Raw genomic sequence first — 21,903 nt, 5'->3', positions numbered from 1 at the left:
AATGGCAGCTAGGAGGAAGATGCCTGGAAATACTCCGGTAAGTGAGTGACATGCACAAAGGGACATTAGAGAGGACTGTTTGGGAATATGGGAAGAACATGAACGTAAGAGGTTGTCCATGATCAAATTATATGTACATGTATGAAAGACATCCTGCTCCACGACAGGCTCTACAAGTACTATATTCTAAAGTAAAAGGGAGAAAAAAAATCCCCTCAGTTTATACACTAGTTTGTTATCAGACCAAATAATATATACCTGGGCATACAAAAATGTTCTAATTGTATACATATTTATATCCACAAGCAAAAAAAAAAAAAGCTACATGTAACAGAACTCAGAGTATTCCTGACCACTAGGAACTCTATCTTAAATCTACCCAATACTAATTTGTCAATAGTAAATAATCCTAGCTGGGCACATACCTCTAATCCCCCAAACTCGGGAGGCAGAGGTAGGTAAATCTCTGAGTCGAGGCCAGCCTGGTCTACAGAATTCGGGGACAGCCAGGGCTACACAGAGGAACCCTGTCTCAAACCAAGGGGGCGGGGGAGAAATCCTAATTGCTATTTTATTTTCTTTCACTATCAACACCCAAGTGGAGTTTATCATTGATAACACGATGAAGTTTGGCTGGAGGTACTAAATATAATGAGACCACTTTGGCTTAAGTGGTTGTCACTAGGAAACACTAATTTAATAAGTATCATTTCACTGGGTATAATGATGCATGTCTCTAATCCCATTGCATCCCTGTGAGTTCACGGCCAATCTCATCTACACAGTGAGAGCCTGTGTTGACAAAACAAAGTATGGGTTTTGGCTTGATTTGTAGTCATGATGGGTGATGTTCAGCACCCGTGTACTTTAGTTTCACTTAGTCACAAAAGGAACAAACACGGGTCAAGTTTATAAAAGACCAACTTGAACCCACCTCTCTTGTGGATCTGGTGCTTAGATGACACAGGCCTATGATCCCAGCACAAGGAAGATCAGAAATTCAAGGCCACCCTCCACTACAGTGAATTGATGCCATCCCAGGCTACATGAGGCTGTCTGTCCAACTTGCAACCATTTCACACTACAGGACCAATCTCTTTGATTTCAAGGCCTTCTGCTTCAATCCCATCCTCTTTATGTCAATGAGTGGCTTTTTGTGTTCAATAGACAAAGTTCACTCATCACTTAAGAGCAAACGTATCATACATGGTGGACACAAATGCTACAACCATGTCAGCTCAAAACTTGTACCAAAGCATCTCCCCAGTACCCAAGTGAAAGGCAGGTGTCAGTGTCGGGAAAGTGGAGACCCTGCCTGCATTAAAAATCAGATCGAGTAGACCAAGTCATTCTAGTACAGTAGTTCATGTCTACAGTGTGCAGGGGAGGATTCTTGAGCCCAAGAGGTTAAGACCAGCCCAGAAAATCCACATGAAAGGCATTAAGAATTTTGTGAAGCTGGCCAGTGGCAGCACAGGCCTTTAATCTCAGCACTTGGGAGGCAGAGGCAGGTGGGTCTCTTGAGTTCTGGTCTACAGAGGAAGTTTCAGGACAAAGTTTATGTGTATGTGTGTGGGGGGGGGGCGTGCCGCAGGATGGAAGGACAGACTATTTCTTCCAACATCATGCCTTACCACCATCACATGTAAGAGGACTTTATAATAAAGCTGAAGGTTTGGAAAAATCAAGTCGTGACCAATATAGTACTCACTGATAATCAGTTATTGAGATACTGAGAAGGGCTCCAAGGGCAGGTCTAACTTTCTCATTTCTACCTCATTGATTGTCGAAGATTTACAAGGACTAAAAAAAATGATAGCACTACCTCAACAGTTTGAAATGGATCTTTCCCCCCAAGCCCCACCCTTTTGTAGACCAGGCTTGTCTGGCATGTGTAACTTCCTGAATACTGAGATTGCAGGTATACACCATAGTCTCACTCTTCAGCCTGATAACCTGAAAGGTGCTATGTAGAACAGACAGGTCCACCACTGCCTCCTGGGTTGGACTAAAGGCACACGCTCCACACCTGGCCTTTTATTTGTTGACATCCCAGATAGAACTTTTCTCCCATTTCTGAAAGATGGTCAGACTTTTGCTCAATGACTCACCATTAGTATTTGCTGCTAACTGGCACAGACCCTGCCTTTCTTAAACATGCAAGAGGGCCTTGTGCTTCTGACAGCTGCACTTTGAGATCTCCTTCCTGGCACCAGAGAGGGTACAAAATGCCCTTCTCTTTCAGTCAGATAAAATCAGATACTGCCAAAAGCCATGGTTCCCGTTTTCCCTTTTTCCTGAGACATGGTCTCTCCATGTAGCCCTGGCTGGCCTGCAACTTCCAGAGATCTGTCCACCTCGAGTGCTGGGATTCAAAGGTGTGTGCCACCTTTGCTTAGGCCTAGACTGCCCAACATTTTCATTTCTTTTCACTTTTGAGTATTCTGAAATCTTGTAGACCAGCTCCTATTTGGTCTTTGCCTGATTCTGAAGTATATTTAGTAAATGGTAGTGGTGGAATGCTTGCCTAGCAGGCACACAGCTCCAGGTTCCATGCCTAGTTGCTACTAATCAAGCAATTTTCACCACCGAAACATACACTAACTATACTGACATGGTTCCAATAGAGAAGAATGTCATGTCATTAAAGTATCTGGGTACTACTGAGGTGTCTCAATGTGCTCTAACAACAACACAAAGAAGTTGCTACGGATCAGTGGCACTTAAGGCAACAAACAGACCGGGATTGCAGTGAGCCCTGGAAATACCCGTCCTGCCCCGCTGCCGCCACACACACACACACACACACACACACACACACACACACACACACACACACACACACACACACACACGCGACAGCACATCTTTATCCTATTTCTGATCTTTGCTACATGTCTTACAGACATCCTCACATCTTGGTCATCACCTTACAAACCAGTTTGGCTCAGAATGACCAAAAACAAAACAAAACAAAACAAAACCCCTCCCAAACAACTCAAAAAGAAATCAAAGACTAGTTGGAAGAGGGCCACTTCCAGCACACCTATATCGGATGCTGCAAAATCTTCAAGTAAGCTAAAGATGCTTCAATGGCCCTTTTTGCAATCCTCATGGCTCATTCTAGTTGAGTTACAATAAACTATTCTTTATTATCCCAGCAATTTTCAGGGAAAACAGCCTACTGGCTTAGACTACACCATCTCCATGGTTCATGATTTATAACAATTCATGTCCTGTTACAGCACACTCTGAAATATTTACAATACAATAGACTTAAAGCAGAGGAAATCACAGCAAAGGCAAACCTATGTCCACGTGTGGGTTCTAAGAGCATATGCAGCACAGCCGTATGGGAGACAATCAGCCTCCCCCTTCATATATATTCTTCTTTATTTTCTTATTATACCTTCCCAAAACAGAGACATTCAACAGTAGTTAGAATGGCCATCTCCCAACATTTCAAAAAGCTGCATCACCCAGTGGGGTGAATAAAGAAAAGAGTGGCAACCTAGAGTTCAGCTGAGTCAGCCACTGTGGAGCCTTTAGTGGTGAGGTCTTCCAACTTCAAAGTGATGTGTCTTCAACGTATACCATCATTTTAGTGGAAAAACTTAATTTTGGTGAAATGAGATTCATTTCCAGACAGGATTAGTAACAGCATTCACTGAATTTCACACTCTTCTTGTGAACTGTGAAGAAAATGAATGGTAGCTAGAAGATCAATGGGATTCCAGCTCCAGCTGCAGATGGGACAAAAGTACACCAGAACAAAACCATTTCTATATTCCGATTCACAAAGCTAACAGCAGTTTGAAACCTGCAACTTAATTACAGACCAATGACACCACAACCTTTTCAAATGGCAAAAATACAAAAAAGTGTTACAAAAATATTTCAGAAAAAGTGCATAGTCTAAGTGCATAGTAAATAAAAGCACTGAAAAATATCTTGCTAGATAGATAGAGAGGGAGTTCAGGCTGGAGAGTTATGACCAACGCTGAACGGTTTTATCTTACACAAACTATACTCAAAAATAGCTTTATGAGACTGATTTCTGGCTGAAAGTATCAAAGGGTTTATTAGTCAAGAAACAAATACCTTAACTGACAAGCATGGCTAGAAAAGAAAGAGAGGCTGCCACCCACCAGCTCCACCTCACTGCGACTTCTGATACTAATACAACTTGATGACAGAATGTGGCCATCATGGAATTAATTATTGCTGTTCAAATTAAAAAAAAAAAAAAAAAAAAAAAGGAAAACCACAAGTCAACCCTGACACTCTTACCAAACACGTGCCAATAACAATTCAAGATGACTTTACAAAACACCTACAGTTACACAATAGGCTCCTGGCGGCATTCTCAGACAAATGACCTTTTCATTTATCCTGACATGCGGTAAACGAATAAATTACACCATTTAAAGAATTATTGTCAATAAGTTTCCCCTTCGCTTGAATCATCAAAGGAAAAAGAAAAGCGGCCAGGAGAGCCTGGGAGGAAGCGGGCACAGGTACCTCCAGAAGCGGCCTAGAGGGTCAGCATCTCTGACTCCACACTGGGACTCTCACAGCCATTTCACAAAGGTGTCTAAGAAAAAGATTTTCTACTATGGTTACTAAACCCTTGAACACTTTCATCACTCTGAATCAGAATCAGTCATCTGCTGGCCCCAGTGGCCGCAAGAGTCAATGCCAAAGTTATGGCAGACGCAGTACTGGTATTGTGCCTGTGAGTCATTTAAAGGAAAGTGAAAGAATTCCTTTCTCTTCAGATCAAGACAAAACAAAAAACAAAACAAAAAAAAACCCATTCACAGCAAAGGAATATAACAAATGGCTTGAAGTAGTCTATCAAAAAATGAGGGAAACCGGGCCATGGTGGCTCTTATTTTTAGTCCCAGGACTTTAGGGAGGCAGAGGAAGGAGGATCTCTGAGAGTTCTAGGCCAGCCAGCCTGTTCTATATAGTGAGTTCTAGGCCAGCCAGAGCTACAAAATGAGACCCTGTCTCAAACCATACAACAGAACAAAAAAATCGGGGAGATTTACTTCATGTTGAGTCAGCAAGGCATTTTGTCGTTTTAAAAAAATTTCACTTCCTTACAGAAACAGTTTTTAGTTTTTAATGAACTTGTAAACAAAAAGCTCCCATTTCAAAATAAAAACAAAATCCCAGATCATATAGATGTTTACAGTGATTACATTTATCTAAGCAACACACATACATGTTCAGTTGTAAGACGGTAACTAAATTTCTGTGACAAATATGCGTTTTTAATAGCAAGAACATTATAGAGTTAATGCAGAGTCCTAAGGATAATCTAGTAGTCGCTATGTTTTTTCTTAAGTCTTCACTTTAGATGCTGTTATTTCTAGCACAGGTAAGCAGGCAGAGTCTTTCAAATGCTCAAACACTGGAATCTTTGGTTGCTACCATATCAGCTGGCTTGCAAACAAGAAGCCAACCATTTAGAGAATGTTTTAAGTTAACAACTTGCAAACCCCAGGGATGAAAAACCCTAAGAACACACAATTGTGAACATTTACAACCATCACAACTGTGGCTGAAGACTGTTCATGCCGTTCTCCTGAAATGAGATCTCAAAGCAGTATAGTTCAAAATAAAAGGTTTTAACAAAAAATTGGCATATGCACAATTTCTCCACCAATTCGTGTGTCAACCATTTAGTTAAACTTTTCCACTTAAAAAAAAATGCAATAGAAAACCGGACACCATGTTTCACTACCTCAGTTAATATTCACAATTACAGCGGTTACAGCTCAGGGCCAGCATCAGCAATGCTGCCTAGGCCAGTTTACACTGAAATGAAGTTCTTTACACCAAGTAAATGGTTGTCCACAACCACTGGCTAGTGTACATATGAACTAAAATGTCTAGTTTGGGGAGAAACAAATGCTGCTCCAATCATCTGCTCTGCTGCTTCTCTTCCTCAATTCATGCCTAGAAACCTATTAAAAAATGAAACAGAAAAAGAATGTTACAAGTTTTAAACACTTTTACAAGTACTCCCCAAATTAGGTAGAACTAGGACAGTAATCACGTTTTAGTGGCTGTTGATTTTTATCTTTTATTTTTATTTTTTATTTTTTTAGGAGATGAGGACCGAACCCAGGGCCTTGTGCTTGCTAGGCAAGCGCTCTACCACTGAGCTAAATCCCCAACCCCGATTTTTATCTTGAAAATCACCAAGTTTAACCTTTCAAAAGAGAGTACATGACTCTCTAATTAAAGCCACTATCCCCCACCCCCCATTTGAATGTCTATAGTCCATTACAACCTCAGCACCAATCTCTAAGCTAGAGAGTGGCTAGCCATCCAAACGAGGATGCCCAGTTCTTTCGGACCCAGAACACAAGCTATTTCAGAAACCCAACAGGCAAATGAGAAACATTACTAAAACAACTCGAGTGTGCTTCTAACTAGATCAGAAGCACAAACTACCGTGTATACCATTTCTGACAGAGATTACATATCAACAGTAACGGTTAATGAATTCATTTCAAGCATAACTTTGTGTTGTATCTCCAAGAACTATGATTTGTATACAAAACCCTCACACTCCTCTTCATACTTCTTTACCTCCACTGTTGTGTTCCATAACAGATCAGGTCTCCTCACTGACTTGTGAACTAGAAATGAACAATGCTTTGGCCGTATTTACCCCATCCTGTCCTATCCTGCTGTACAGTCCCCCGCCCCCAAGTGGAAGTCAGGCTTCCACATAAGGATGTTGGTTCTATTGGCTGGTCTTTATGGCTAGAGACAGCATAAACATACCCACCTCTTAATAACCTGAACAGCCCAGAAGCCAGAGCCTCTCTCCCTTCCAAACTTGAGATGATTAAACTACATTTCTGACCATTTAACTTCTTTAATAAAAATCAAAACCAAACCACCACCACTACAGAAAAATCGTGTTTTTGCCAGAAACAAATTGCTTCTTTTTTTTCTTTTCAACCATTGGTGGGGTATTTCCTTTGGGCTTCGTGGGACTTATAAAATACTCCTACTACTTACTCTATTACAAATGATTTTAAGACTAAAACTGGAAAGACATTATTAAGCATTTATAATCATCTTTTTGATAAGCATTCTTTCACCAGTTAACTAGGAACTTTTCATATGGGAGGAAAACCAGACATCCTCATGTATTTGATAAATACACCTAAGCTTTGAAGGCAAAGATGTTCACCCCACCTTCCCACAGTATCTACTAAGAACAGGCATGTAACAAACACCAATTCCATAATCATAAACGCACAGAAAGCAAGCACTAAATAAAGATTATGAGGAGATAGCACTGGCAAACTGAAAATCAAACTGTGCTGCGCACATGTGCTCTTTTGTGTGCAGGTACATACACATGTGTGTGGGCACACTTGTCTGCAGGCTAGATGTTGAAATCAGGTGGTATCTTTCACTATGTCATATACTGATGCAGGGCCTTTTGCTGAACCTGGAGCTCACAATCCAGCCAGCTTGCTCTGGGGATGCTGCCTCTGACTTTCAGGTGCTGGGATTACAGATGGACAACTATATCCACCCATCTCAAAGGTTTTAGAGGATCTGAATGCTGGTCCTCACGTTCTGTGCTGAGTGTTCTTGTCTACTGAGCCACCTCCCCAGCTACAGTAAGGCACACTTTAACAGGCTATCAAACAAACCTTAATTACATCTATAAACCTGACCACACCTGGGGTCTAATTCTAATTGCACAGGCTAAGAAGCTATTAAAATTAAGAAAACTATGAACTAGCTAAACAGAAATGACCTTTATCCCATCAGTATTTGGCTTTAAGTATGAAAGTTATTCATAAATACTGTAAAAAACAACCATTTCCCAGCTAGTAAAACCAGGGTCTCCCTCCCTTTATAATAATTTGCTTCCATCATGTGATTCTACTTTAGTACTTTGTGACAATGAATACACCTCCACACAAGCAGGTCTGAAGTGGAAAACCAGTCACTAACAAACTATAGGCCAAATACAAGACAACTTAATTTCTTTAATAACAGGGAAGTTCTAGGTCAGAAGTCTCTCTTTGTGGACAGTCAGTCTCTGGTTACAATTGTCTAGGGATTGGTTGAAGATGAGCCTAACAATATTCCTGGTAGAATAAAGCAGTCCAATCCAGATTTAGTTCTTCAGCTAGACAGAGCAATGGTAGGATGTTCCACCCAGGTAGCACCCTTCCAATGAGCTGTTCTCTGACGGTACTCCAGAAGGAGAAACCCTGTGGTAGGTCTCCAAGATTCACTCTCTGACCACTACTAAGGACTCTTCTGCAGCGTACTTTAGTCTTTTGTTTGGTTTTAAAATCCTGTAGTCTGGGTGGCTCTTCTAGTTCACCCGTTAAATGAAGGACGAACCTCTTCTGTTCCTATAGGAGAGGGAGAAGGAAGATCATCACCAAAAGTGCATGAAGTGACGATCCAGGAATTCATCTATATTTCAGTTTCTTTTCAAGTCTTCAAATACGGAAAAAAAAAAAAAAGGTGCTTATTTTAATTTTATGCAACAATCATACATTATCCTCTCAAAAAGAAACCTACAAGAATTCACGAATTTACTTCAAACAGGTCCAATTTTTTAAATAGAGCCAGAATCCATTTTAAACAGATGTAGTTATGTTTTCAGACAGTTCCTCCTGCCTCTACATAACTCTGTATTGACGGGATTATAATTAAAGGCCACCATGCAGTTAAAGGATGTTTATGCAGTAATAAACTTTATACATTTGTAGTGGGTGTTCGAAATTTAGGCTCCTTCCATACAATAAGAACGAAACTGTTTGAAGTTATTTTCAACTCAATAATCAACATACAATGTCACTTATATGAAGTAATTTTTCCAACAACATTTTCCTATGGTCTTCTGGTTCTGCAAAATCATGCTAGGTGAATTTTGAATTAAGCTGCCAGTATGTATGTACCCACTACATCCTACCAAACCAACAACCCTATTAACTCTGCTCTACTCTAAAAATGAAAGGAGTGAAAGATGAAAGGATTTTCCATCACAAACTGGTAATTTGTATATAACAGGTTCAACTCATCCTTGAACTGGAGCACCAGACTAACCATTTGATGCCTATCTTCTCTACTCAGATTTCATTTTCTAACAGTTGCTATAGCTGTTAAGTTGAACGTACCTGTTACAAAGGAATCCATCCCAGCTGGCAGATGGCGGCCATTACGCAGCGCTGAGGCTCAGCACCACTGGAGTACTCCAGGCCTTCTGACAGTCATCACAGAAGCTGAGCAGAAGGTTAGCAGGCCCAGCCAGCTTTGAGAAGTCTCTTGCACTGTCATCTTCATTTCTTGCATTGCCAATCTCTCCAGCTTTACTGTCCACAATGAAAAAAGTCGATGGGAATCCCAGATTTCAGCGAAGATTCAGTTCCCTGGTCTTCTCTGGACAGAGTGTATTCAGGGTAGGTCAGTCTCTCCAGGTATTGCAAGGTCTTCCCTTCCCTGTTTTGGGTTAAGTTGCTGAATTATCAGCTGTGGTCCTGGCAGCAGTTGGTGAAGTCAGAAGAGGTTAAGCTACACATGGCAAAGCCCTGTAGCTGCTGGGGACCACTGACACAGGTAGGTTAATGTGATGGAAAACACTTCAAGTCTCTGAAGGCCAAGACCACCTTCAGACTTGTCATTCTATGTCTCAGCTACTTGTGGGTACATCAGAACGAACTGAATCTAAATATCCATAAACTATTTCTTTTTTCTTTGCCCTTTCTAGGTCATAAACAAGTATCTTTCTGAGAATCACATATAGTGGTAGAACACCAAGCCAAGTGGATTGTCAAGGGTTCAGAGCGAGGAACTTTTATCTCCTTTCTGATACACAAATGGAAGCAAAAAATTCAATCTTGGGGCACTTCAGCATTGGAAAAAAAAAAAACAATCTAAGCGGCATTAGGGAAAATCCTTGTCTCTTGGTCTCGATTGGCTTTGCAATGCAGTGACTGAAAGGCCTACATGCAAATATTTCAGAGCAGAGATCTACCTACTACAGGAGAAGCACATACTAGCTAAATAAGCAAGGTTTGGAAGAACACTTGAACACTCTCAGGGAAGGGCTAGAACTTTCTGTAATTTCTATGAAAGAAACATATGCTTAAAGCAACTGCCAAGAAACTAAAAACCAAACCAAAACAGAAACCCCCACAAAACCCAAAACTATAAAAAATATACCAGTAAATGCCAACATTTAGAGGATCTTTCCAGAAGAGAACCTTTATGATAGAGGCCTGCTTGCTGAAGATTTATGAAACTGAATTCATTGACATGCAAGCATCTGAGATTATGATCGAAAGAAAAAAAAAGTTATAATGTATATTCTGAGTATCTTCTACATTTTGTGGGTCTTGGAAAGTCTCACTATATAGTCCTGGCAGTCCGCAACCTAATAGAGATACACCCTCCTTCCTCCCAAGTGCTGTGATTAAAAGCATGTGCCACCACCCCTAGCCACTTTCTATAATTTTTGAGCAGAGAGAAATAACATTGTGTTACCATTATGGGAAGATTCCATGAAATCAAAAGCTGTAATAGCAGAACTGAGTCTATTAAGAGTTTGGAATCACCAACAACCTACATATTGTGAGAGGCAGAGGGTCTAAGACCAACTCCCTCATGCTTATTTCATGCCACCCTTAGGTAGATGTATTTTCTGAGCTTTCTGTATGAAGAGAGAGCTTTCTGTTATGGACACTAATTTCACAGATGTGTAGGAAGTCTAAAGTCCACCTCTTCCTGCCTGTATTTTGTATAGTGGTATAGCTTATTGGGCATCTGTATGTGTGTGTGTGTGTTGGTCAGGAGTCAATCTTGCTGGTTGTTCCTCTGATTTCTTTGCTTTTTGAAGCTGGAGCTGGGGTCTTCCACTGGGACATGGAATGCACTGATAGGCTTAATCCGGCTGGCCAGGAAGTCCCAAGGTTTTGCCTATCTCCACCCTGCTAGCCAGGGCTGGGCTTACAAGCAAACATTACAGCTTGCTAGCACTGTTGTTGAGACAGGGTTTCAGTCTCACTATGTTGTGCTGGGATGGGATTCAGGGCGTGTGCCACACCATGCCCGGCCCTTGCTCGCTTTTTAAATGGAGGTTCTAGGGATTTAACTCAGGTCCTATTCTTACAAAGCGAGCACTTACCAACCTAGCTACCTTTGCAGCCCCAGACTGATAGTTGAGTAGCAAGCAGTATTTTGCTAAAGGTAAAAAAGAAAAATCTCTTGGTAACCCATCCTACCCACCCACCCTCTAAGAAGGAACTCTTCCTATTGCCAAAGCTGGCCATTAACTCCTGAGCCCAAGCAATCCTCTTGTCCTAGCCTCCCAGCAACTAAGACTGTAAGTATTCATGTCACTGAACCTGGCCTTAGAAATGTACCTTTAAAAGCAGTCAATAATGTTATTATTTATTGAAAAAGCCCCTATTTCAGAACATTGCAAGTTCATGTACATGTAATAATTTGCACAACCACTGTGTCTAACGATATTTTCAACTGTTTTATGATTTTAAGTTACTGTTATGAAAAACAGATACAGAAGAAGGCTTAAACTTAAGTTTAATCACTTTTTTTTTTTCAAGGAAACATACTAACTCAGTGGATCCAACTTCTCATCTTTAATACCTAGACAAAGCAGGACAAAAATTCTGCTTGTTTATTAAGTAAGAAACACATAGTATATTAGAACAATGAAACTAGGTCAAAATTAAGATACTTCTTTCTGAAGGCTGCTGAATGCCTGAAGAAAAATATTCTAGGCCAGATGAGATTTCAATCTTAGTTTTAGAAGCTGCAATTTGTGATGAATCCTATCATCCCAACCAGCTTTAGGCAAAAAAGAAAAGAAAAGAAAAAAAAGGGCTTCATTTCATGACCAAAGCAAATATATTTAATATCTTAGTTAAGAGGCTCTATTTGCCTTCGCCTCAACAATAAAACCACTTCTCACAAATACTTGATCCCTACTTCCACACAAGATTATTTACACAATATTAAGAAACCCCAACTGAGGTGCAGAGGCTGAACAGCCTGAGTACTCACTATGCTCTTCAGCTCAGGCCTCATCGTCTAAAATCCCTCCTCCACCAAATCTTCAATTCAATCCTTCCCAAATACAGAAGCACAGAAAGGAAGCCCTCAACTGTACTGAGCTGCTGGGATGAGGATTACATCAGTTCATTCCATTTCTTCAAATGTTCCTCAGATACTAGAAGCTTTTCTTTCTTTCTTAAGAAAGATAGGTCTTATTGTAGCCCTGGAATTCACTCTGTAAGACCAGGCGGACCTGGAACCCACAGAGATCTGTTTGCCTTTGCCCCCCAAATGCTGGGATTAAAGGCATTCGCCATCTCACCTGGCCTAGAATCTATTTTTAAGTTTAAGAATTATTTAAATGCAACACTAAAAATATAGAAAAATACTAATATTTGAAAACCACATTCAGACTAGAGCAGTCTTTCAGAAACAAAAATTTAAAAACCAAACAGCAAAGCTTACCTGCCCACCACTTGCACAAAGCAGGCAGGTAGTAGCAGGTAAGCCCCAGGAAAGGAGACAGTAACATGGAGGCAGGAGTCGAACTCTAAGGCACCAGGAACAGGGAATGGTGTTGTGCTCTAACAGTTCTACTCCTTAGAAGCACTCAAAGTGCCAGAAAGAGACAGAGACAGACTAGCAGTTTAACGGCACTTGCCTCAGTTCTCTTCAATTGACAAGTTCTAACTATAGACTTCAATTCCACATTAAATGAACTCGAGTGCCTAAAGTTCCTTAGCATTTCAATAAAGCACTCCTGAAGGATCATCATGAAAGTGCGATCTGTCACAGTTCATTGGCAGAGAGAATTTGTGACTTCAGAAGACATGCTGAGCTTTGCAGTTAACAGGTTCTCTGCCATCGAGAAGATCGACATGCTGAAGGCAGCGCCAGGACTCGCCTCTTACAATGAGATCACGTTCACAGTTCCCCAGTAAACGCTACAGCATTAACATGCAAACAACAAATGGACAAATATCTTAACACTGTTAGTCTGAAAGTAAGTCAAAATACCATGGCTAACCAGATTCTGTATTAAAAATCAACAAGTGTTAGGTCTAGGATTTTGGATTGATTGGCAATACCATATTCCCAACACCAAATGTTTATTTTGGAAAAGGGTTAATGAATGAGTAAAAAAGATGCAGTTGTTAAAAATGACCCAAAATCCCAAGAGAAATGATATACTATACACACATATATGTATATACAAGTACATATACATATATATGAACAAGGACATTTGGGTTTAAAGTTAGTAGTCAAATTTTCCAAGGACGTCTTTTTTTTTTTTTTTTTAAAAATACAAAGCCAAATTTTCTGTTTTAAAACCACCTCCTTGATCTAACACTGTTAGAAATGAATAAATTACCCAATTTGTATTGAATTTTTCCCTGGAACGTCACTTGGTTCTTGGCTACTAACCTTTCATGTTACTCTTGGTTTTGTCAGTTTGCTTGCCTGTGGGGGTTTGGGCCTGCTGACCCTGCCCACTGGAGGAGGCTGCCTGCTGTGCCGCTTTCTGCTTTAGCATCGTCCAGTCAAACGTGTAATCATACTGGTGGTTCAGGGTCCTGGAAGAGAAAAGGCGTGGTAACCTCTTAGTAATACTGTCCAGCTAAACAGCCTACTCACTTCTCAAGACAGCAGGACGGGTCTCTCTAGATTAAGAGTATTTTCTCATAAGCATGTAACTTCTACGATTCTTCTTTTTCCAAGTAACTTTAAATAATTACTTCTCACATGTCACAATTAAAAGGAAAATTACTCTGATGTACTAGATTAAAAAAAAATATTAACTTTTAAAATAGAAACTGCCTTTTAAATTGTCTCCAAAGGTGTCTGGCATTGTGACACAAACCTTTAACTCCAGTGTTCAGTAAGGCAAAGCTCTACTGAGTTCGAGGCCAGCCTGGTCTACATACTGAGACCCTGTCTAAAAAAACAAACAAAATCAAAATACAAGATTCTCCAAAAGAGCATACTAGGAGTGAAAAAAACAGTGACTCAAGCTGTCAATTACCTAGAAAGGTTCATTCAGAACCTCCTAGGGAGCATGTAGAGAACTGTGAATGAGATGGTGCTAGTACCCTGGGACATCATTTCTGGGACTAATGGATTACTCCCTAGTTTCTTCTAAGAATCTGAAACACAGGCAGGATAATGTCTAGCCTTGAATAGCTGTGGTGCAGCGGCTGGCCCTGAACTCCCCATCCTCCTACCTCTATCTCCTAACTGCTGGAGTCTCTGGTAGACCTCTGGCAGACTCTGTATTTTAATGCTCTTTTCTGTCTTTCCTTTTGTGGGGGAAGGGAGGAGCATATAATTTCAAGACAAGGTTTCTCTGTGTAGTACTGGTTGGCTTGGAACTCAGAGATCCATGTCTGCCTCTGTCTCCTAAGTGCTGGGATTAAAGAAAGGTACCACCATGCCTGACTTTAAATGCCTTCCTATTCGGTACTGAAGAGGGTTCTGTACCATTGAAATTACTGTTCAAGGATTAAAAAAAAAAATCATTTACTTGTAAACTTTAATTACATAATCTCTCCCTTCCCTTCTTCCCTCCAAAAATGCCTATACACACCTTCTTGCTTTAAAAAAAAAAAAAAAAAAAAAAAAAGGACCGGGCGGTTGCCAGAGTCAGGATGAACCTCTCTAGGTACCGTCTTGAGAAGGCGGCGGCAGCGGCAGCCCGAGCATCCCTGCTCAGCCGGAGAGGGAGCAACGCCTAGAGTTCCCACCCCCTCGGCCATTCCCTTCCTCCCTCCTTTTCTTTATCTGAGAAAGAATTTCAGCTGCCTTATTGACTTCATTTGATTTGGGAAAAAAAGACCATTTTTCATGAATTATTGTTATAACACACACACTCACTCTCTCTCTCTCTCTCTCTCTCTCTCTCTCTCTCTCTCTCTCTCTCTCTCTCTCTCTCTCTCTCCTTGCATCCATGAGTACAATCTGCTCACTCTGTGTAATATGTGTGTTTTCAGGGCTGACCACTTCGTATCAGATAAAACCGGTTGGTGTGCTCTTCCTTAGGGGAGAGAATTTCTCCTGCTCTCAGCACTCCTTAGTTTAAGCAGTCATGCTGGTGAGATTTTATGGGTGCAGCTTCTGACATTCTTAGGACATACAACCTCATAGCCTGTTATTCCGGAGGCTTAGATTCAGGAGTTATTCTGTAGCTGCAATCACCAGTACAGGGTAAAATTATTTGTAATTATGTATATGTAAAAACACACACACACACACACACACACACACACACACACACACACACACACACACACACACACACACACACGGGGGTGGGTGGTGGGCCTCTGCAGCCACTTCGAGATTAACAACTGACCTGAAAAGGATGCGGAATAGCTGCCTCAGATACATGTAATCCGGAGCTTCCTCAAAGCGCAGTCCACGACAGTAATTTAAGTACATGGCAAATTCTGCAGGAAATCCCTATCAATTCAATATTTAAAACAAGAGTGAAAAGCAAAAACACCAAGTTAGAAGTTTTGAAATACAAGCAAAAGGAAACATATAATGTTGTTTCAGTACTTTGTAGGAAGCTATGACAATTAAGACAACTATAGCCTGGTTTTCTCATAAATCTAAACCAAATTCACCTACTCACTCCATAGTATACTAGATGTTGTCCTGGTTAGTTTCTTTCCTTTGTTAACTTGACAAAAGCTAGTCATTTGGGAAGGAACTTCAATCGAGAAAATGCTCCCACCAGACTGACTCATGGGGCATTTTCCTGACTGATGATTTATGTGGGAGGGTTCTTTTCAACTGGGGATGGTGCCAGCCCTGGGGAGCACGCCACAGGCAGCAGCCCTCCACTGGCTTGTGCTTCAGTCCCTTACTCCAGGTTACAGACTTCTATTCCTGCTGACTTCCCTCAAGAGATAAAAGTGTGGCCTGAGAGTTCTAATATGAAATAAACCTTCTTCCCAAATTGCTTTATAGAAACCCTAAGACAATTATGAAAGAAATCACCTTTTTCTATATAGCACAATTCAGAACTTTTTCTGAGGGCAGTAACAAAGACAACTGATTTTTTTGTCTTTTTGCTAATGTAGGATTTGCTTTTTTCTCTTAACGTAACTACTTTGACTTACTTTTTGTGTGTACTATGTCTGTGTATGGATATATATGTGCTGTAGCATGCACATGGAACAGAGAACAACTTGTGCGAGTTGGTTCTTCCACCACTTATCTCAGGGATCAAACTCAGGCTATCAGGCTTGGCAGCAGGTGTCTACTCCCTGGGCCATCCTACTGAACTTTATACCAATTATTAAAAAGATTTATCCTTATTTATATATGTGCACTGTGCCTGCTTCATATACGCTTGGTGCCCAGAGAGGACAAAGGGCAAAAAAGAGTGTCTGGAGCTGGAGTTACCAGGTTATAAACTACATTCAATGTGGGTGCTAGGAATTGAACTCGCATCCCCTGGAAGAGCAGCAAATACTATTTTTGTTTGTTTTTTTGAGACAGGATGTCTCTACACAGCCCCAGCAGTCCTGAACTCCTGGCTCTGAGTCTGGAATGCTGGGATTAAAGGCACAAGTGCAATACCACACCAGGCATGGCACATGCTCTTGACCAGAGATGTGTCCCTCCAGCCCATGCTTTTCTTTACTTAGAGAGGTCTTACTACTTGAACTCGGGCTGCCTAGAATTTGCTGTGTTAGACCAGGCTGCCTCTGCCTCCCAAGTTCTGGGATTAAAGATGTATACTAACTACACCTGGCCATGGGAATTATTTTTAAATCTCATCATGTATACTTACTTACCTTACACAAAACTTCAACAGGAGTGGACATCTTCTTTTCACTAATCTTTTCATATTTTTGTTTCTTTGTTGCAGCCTGTTAAAAAAAAGAAGTGCAAAGATGGATTTAATACTTAGAAGTGCAGTAGTTGAACACACTAGTAAGAATATGTACTAGAGACTCAGTAGGTAAGAGCTAAGTAAAGAATATGTGGAATCAAGTCCACATTGGATAAAGCTACTCACAAAAGAACTGAGCATTTTACTATTTTCCTTTAAAGGTTCAGAATAGCTATTAAATTCTACACCAATGATTTATTAACATACACTCAAGGGGCTGGAGAGATGGCTCAGAGGTTAAGAGCACTGACTGCTCTTCCAGAGGTCCTGAGTTCAATTCCCAGCAACCATATGGTGGCTCACAACCATCTGTAATGAGATCTGGCGCCCTCTTCTGTGTACATAATAAATAAAAACAAAACAAAAAAAAAAAAAACCATACACTCAAAAGCACGGCTCAACATCCAAAGCCCACCTGTGCTTCAACCTAGATAAGGCTAGTTGTCACCAATGAGTACTAGCACAAAAGATGAGCCTTCAGGGTTAACTAATTAATTAGTTAAATTAATTACTCTTAGCTAATTTCTTACTCAAACGGTCAACTTATTCCCCCAAATTAAAGGCAAAATCAAATTAACTTTGGCTGAAACTGAGATCTGGAAAACACTGTAAAGGGGGACACCTTCCAGGGTGTCTTCCCTCTTCTCTCCCCTCCCCTCTGCGACAGAAGGGTTCCTTCCTTATGCTGCCTAGGTTGCTCTGACTCCCCTGGGCCCACACCATTCCTCAAGTTCTCGGATGATCCATCTCCTATCTTTCCTTCAAAGAAGATAAATAAAAGCACTCCCCAGGAATTTGAGTTTGATTTACCTTTAGCCCTTGCCAGGGAAGACTGGTTCTATTGAAGTACATCAAAACATATCCTAAAGATTCCATGTCATCTCGGCGACTAGAAAAGAGAATGGTATTTTATGAAGCAGATAATGGGAAAACATAAAAACTGAGTACACATAAGAAAAAATGCTCACAAATGAAGATAAAGACTATCTGGTGTCTTAATGAACAATGAAAAACAAGTAGTAAGAGATGCCTTCATTTTCAACTCCTAAAGCCCCTCTAGAGATGCTCAAACAAACCAACCTCACAAGTGTATACACACTCATACACATGCACTGAAAGAAATATACCCAGTGACAGGAAATACCTGTTCCCGGGTGAACGCAATCATAGCACATCTCAGAGTATTCAGAAATTTACTATCTTTCTTCCTACATTCCAATATGACGTTTCCAACCCAAAGACATAGCACTTTTTGCTTTGTTTCTTTTAGGGAAGGAAAGCTAACCAAAAACTGAAGGGAACTCGGAAAAAAGAAAACTCAAGGAAGACACAGAGATCATAGTCTACCAATCACACTGTGGTTTATTACAAATCTCATAATTTTTGTTTGTCCCGAGACTAACTTCGAATTCGAAGGTAAAGCAATCCTCTCACAGACTCCCAAAGTGCTGGGATTACAGGCATGAGCCACTAAGCTCAGTTCTCTTACAGAATTTTCCTTGTAAAAGTGACCCATGGATCCTCATCACCCCTGGAACTCAAGTTGTTGGAACATGGTCCACAAATAGAGTCATGCAGGGGGGATTCAAAGTGCTTTTGAGAAAACTCCAAGGAAACTCGTGACCTCAGTTTCTTCAAAAACATGGAATTGTTCTTGGAATGTGTTTTCATGCCTCTCCCAGATGTAGGGGATAGTTTACTTCAAATTATTCATCACAACTGGCTATTGTTTTTTGTTTATATACCTCCATAGAAAAAACATGTTTTTGCCACATGCAGCTTGTGGGGCTTGTCTTTGTGATTGTACAAATTACTCATGTGACTCAGAGTATAAATTGTTTGATGCTCTGAATAAAGTTGGTTATTGCATGAGAGTCTGCCTCATTTTAAGGATCCACTCTCCCAGGTTCACATTGCCAACCACAGTGATAAGCACAAGTCATAACACTGAAGTGCCTAAGATCAGCACTTAAAAAGCAGGTACTATGTTATAAACTAAAAAGAGATGTCAAAATACTAATTATGTTTCCAACTTCCACGTTTAACAGGCTTTTGTTTTTTCATTCCTTCCTTTTTTAGATAGAGTCTCACAATGTGGACTCATTATATAGCCAAGAATGGCCCTGAATTCTTAGCATTCATCCTGCTTCAGCCTCCTAGTGCTAGCTAAGACTGCAGGTATGTGTCACCATACCAGACATTTAACTTTCTATCGCAGAGACAACTTTCAGGAAAGAAAATAAAAAGCCCCATTAATTTAGGTGGCTTCTCTGCACTAGTTAAAAGCAAAAGATACAACAATAAAAAGAAGCACCCTTAAGATACTAAGAAATTTTAATACGAACAAACTCAAGAAAAGCCATCCAAAGCTTGCTTCCATTATGGATTTGAAAAGACTTACCTCTGCTCAATACCAAGATGTGCATTGATGCTAGCGTATCGGGCAGTACCAGTGAGGTTTTTATCTTCTCTGTATGGTATGTGTTGCCTTGTCCTGTTGTCTCTGTACTTTTTGGCCAAACCAAAATCAATAAGGAATAACTTTAAAAGAAAAACAAGGAGACATTAGGTTTCTAACCTTGTTCAATTAAACAGTCTCTTACTCATTAGTATATTCAAATATCAAAATGAAATATAAGTAGAACAGATAATAGATTTAACACCCCAATAAGCCTTTACTATTCTTCACCAGTAAGTAACACCCCCCACAATTATGCCTAGTAATCTATCCTTACTTATATAATTTTATCTGCCCAGTTCTTATACACATAGCAGCCTGTCTTCACAAAGTGAGTATATACATGTCCCAAGGCAGAGTTGTCAAGTATGCGTTTACCACATGAAATTTGACAGGCTGTTTCTATGGTTAAAACAAGCATGTTCCAAAATCTATGCACAAGCTTTCTGGGACTCCTCTCTCTCACAAAGGCCACTCCCTTCAGTATGTTAAGAAAAAGCTAATTATTTAAATAACACAATCCTCAAAGTCTGATATAAAAAAAGAAACCATTTTAAGATAATAAAAAAAAAACAAGAGCATGCATTACAATGTTTCACAAGGTATCTGAAAAATATAAAATGTTAATCTAAAAATTAAAAAATTAAAAGCATAGCATTTAAATTAAGGTGGCTTACAAATTATCTGCTTAAATGAGCTACCCCAAAACCACATTAGCATTTTAGAAGAAAATGTTTCCTTTTATATAATCTACGTGGTAACCAGGGAATAAAGTACTAACAGCAGTTTTCTAAGTCATTCAAATTTAATGTACAAAACTCAATTTTTTAAAAGGAAAACATATTTTTTTGATGAAAAAGTAACAAAATCGATTCCTGTTTACCTATGTATTTGAAGTTTTAACTTTTGTAGGAAAAAAAACCCCTACTTACCAGTCTATGCTATAATAAAATCCTATCTCCCATATTATCAAGCTTGACCTATCTGTGTGCATGTGAACACACGAGACTGTGTCTCTTCTAATTGCACCTACACTTTATTATTCTTTTTTGTTAACTACTAGGTCTCTTCTACCAGTATGGAAGCTGTTATGTCTTAGGAAACTGTTAACATAATCTTTTAAAACTCAAGTTACAAGTAAACAAATCATCTATTCATGCTAAGTTGCCAAGGGTGGTAGCACATGCCTTTAATCCCAGTATTATGGAGACAAAGGCAGGCAGATCTCTTTTTTTGAAGCCAGCCTGGTCTACAAGAGGGTACAAGGCTAGCCAGGGTTACACAGTGAGAGCCTGTTTTAACAAACAAACCCTGTTTCTTCCAGCTATTATGCCTATACTTTCATTTGGTCTACTATAAGAGACTAAATTACTAGTGAGAGATAGATAACAGAAGCTTTGTAAACCTAATATTAAACTCCCTAAGCAATCAAGTTATTTAGGTATATGGGAAAGTATTTTAATACATATAGCTCACACTGCACATTCCTCTTAATATGAAAACCAGCACCAGTTTACTAGTAGTAAATGAGCACACAGTTCTGCAGAATAACACTGAAAACCAGAAAACTAACAACACACGATAGTCAGCTTCATGGCACTGAAAACAATTCCTAGGTCATGGACTCTCTCAGAGGCCTCCTTGGATTATGTAATCCCTTTAGTTTTCAGAGAAGAGGAAGTGTGCGAATGTGGATTATGTCTGACAGCTGCTACTCAAAGAAAAATCTCCATTTGCAACTCAAAAAGCAGATACTGTGTAAAAAACCAAAGATTGATTTAAGAAACCCAGTACTCAAAAGTTATTTCCTCTATAAAAATGAGGAAACAGTATTCAAAACAAAAATGTAAAAAGGCAAAAAACAAAACAAAACACCAAAAACAAAAAAAAAAAAAAAAAGAAGAACAAAAACCCCCAAGCCAAATACTAAATCCATGAATGCTCCAAGAAACTACATAAAGAAAAAAACAAATGAGGAAAGTCAGTGCCAGGTGAGTATAAGGATTGCACCTGCAAAGACACAGGCAATTTTCATTATTGGGACAAACTATTTTTCTGAGGACCTGCATCAATTATTTGCAACCTAACTAGCTTGTATAATATAAACAAAATATTAACACATTTAGAAAATAAGTTGTTATGCTACAAAATGTAAGCAAAATGTACAGATGGATTGGGTAAGTAAAAATGAGACTAGTAAGTTTTTAAAAATTGTTTCTTCTTATCATGAGAAAACTCATGTACTCTTACCCACCAAGATTTAGCCACAGCAATAAGCTCTTTGGGGGTTATTTATTTGTTGAGACGAGGTCTCAGTATGCAGCTCCTTGGGTTACCTGAACTCCCTATGGCACTAACTAGCCCTGGCCCGGAATGTGCCGTGATCCGCCTCCTACTGCAGGATTACAGGCATGCACCGGCACACTCATTTCTCTTTTGGGATAAGTAACTTGAGTATCTGCAACCT

At 39.9% G+C, this 21,903-nt stretch overlaps 1 protein-coding gene across 8 annotated transcripts in view; it reads right to left on the bottom strand.

Annotated features, from left to right (window-relative positions):
* Positions 1-3,375: 3,375 nt before the first annotated feature.
* Csnk1a1 (casein kinase 1 alpha 1) overlaps positions 3,376-21,903 on the bottom strand; it is a 37,702-nt gene continuing 19,174 nt past the window's right edge. For 2 of the 8 annotated variants that reach the window (XR_013046127.1, XR_013046129.1), the window contains 7 exons: positions 19,380-19,519; positions 17,789-17,867; positions 16,881-16,955; positions 15,428-15,534; positions 13,504-13,652; positions 9,180-11,667; positions 5,106-8,408 (listed from right to left, as the gene is read on the bottom strand). Coding sequence is in view for 4 of the 8 variants with exons in the window: in XM_006985146.4 (XP_006985208.1) it covers positions 5,968-5,975; positions 13,504-13,652; positions 15,428-15,534; positions 16,881-16,955; positions 17,789-17,867; positions 19,380-19,519 (558 nt within the window). In the remaining 4 variants the exon portion in view is untranslated. Of the gene's footprint in view, positions 8,409-9,179; positions 11,668-13,503; positions 13,653-15,427; positions 15,535-16,880; positions 16,956-17,788; positions 17,868-19,379; positions 19,520-21,903 lie in introns of all 8 variants that reach the window. The other 6 variants (XR_013046128.1, XR_013046130.1, XM_006985146.4 and 3 more) reach the window with 3 other exon arrangements.

Source organism: Peromyscus maniculatus, chromosome 19, assembly GCF_049852395.1.
Source record: "Peromyscus maniculatus bairdii isolate BWxNUB_F1_BW_parent chromosome 19, HU_Pman_BW_mat_3.1, whole genome shotgun sequence".
In the NCBI taxonomy this organism is placed as follows: Eukaryota; Metazoa; Chordata; class Mammalia; order Rodentia; family Cricetidae; genus Peromyscus; species Peromyscus maniculatus.
The sequence above is the reverse complement of the archived record's forward strand: the minus strand, read 5'-3'. Positions and strand labels throughout refer to the sequence as shown.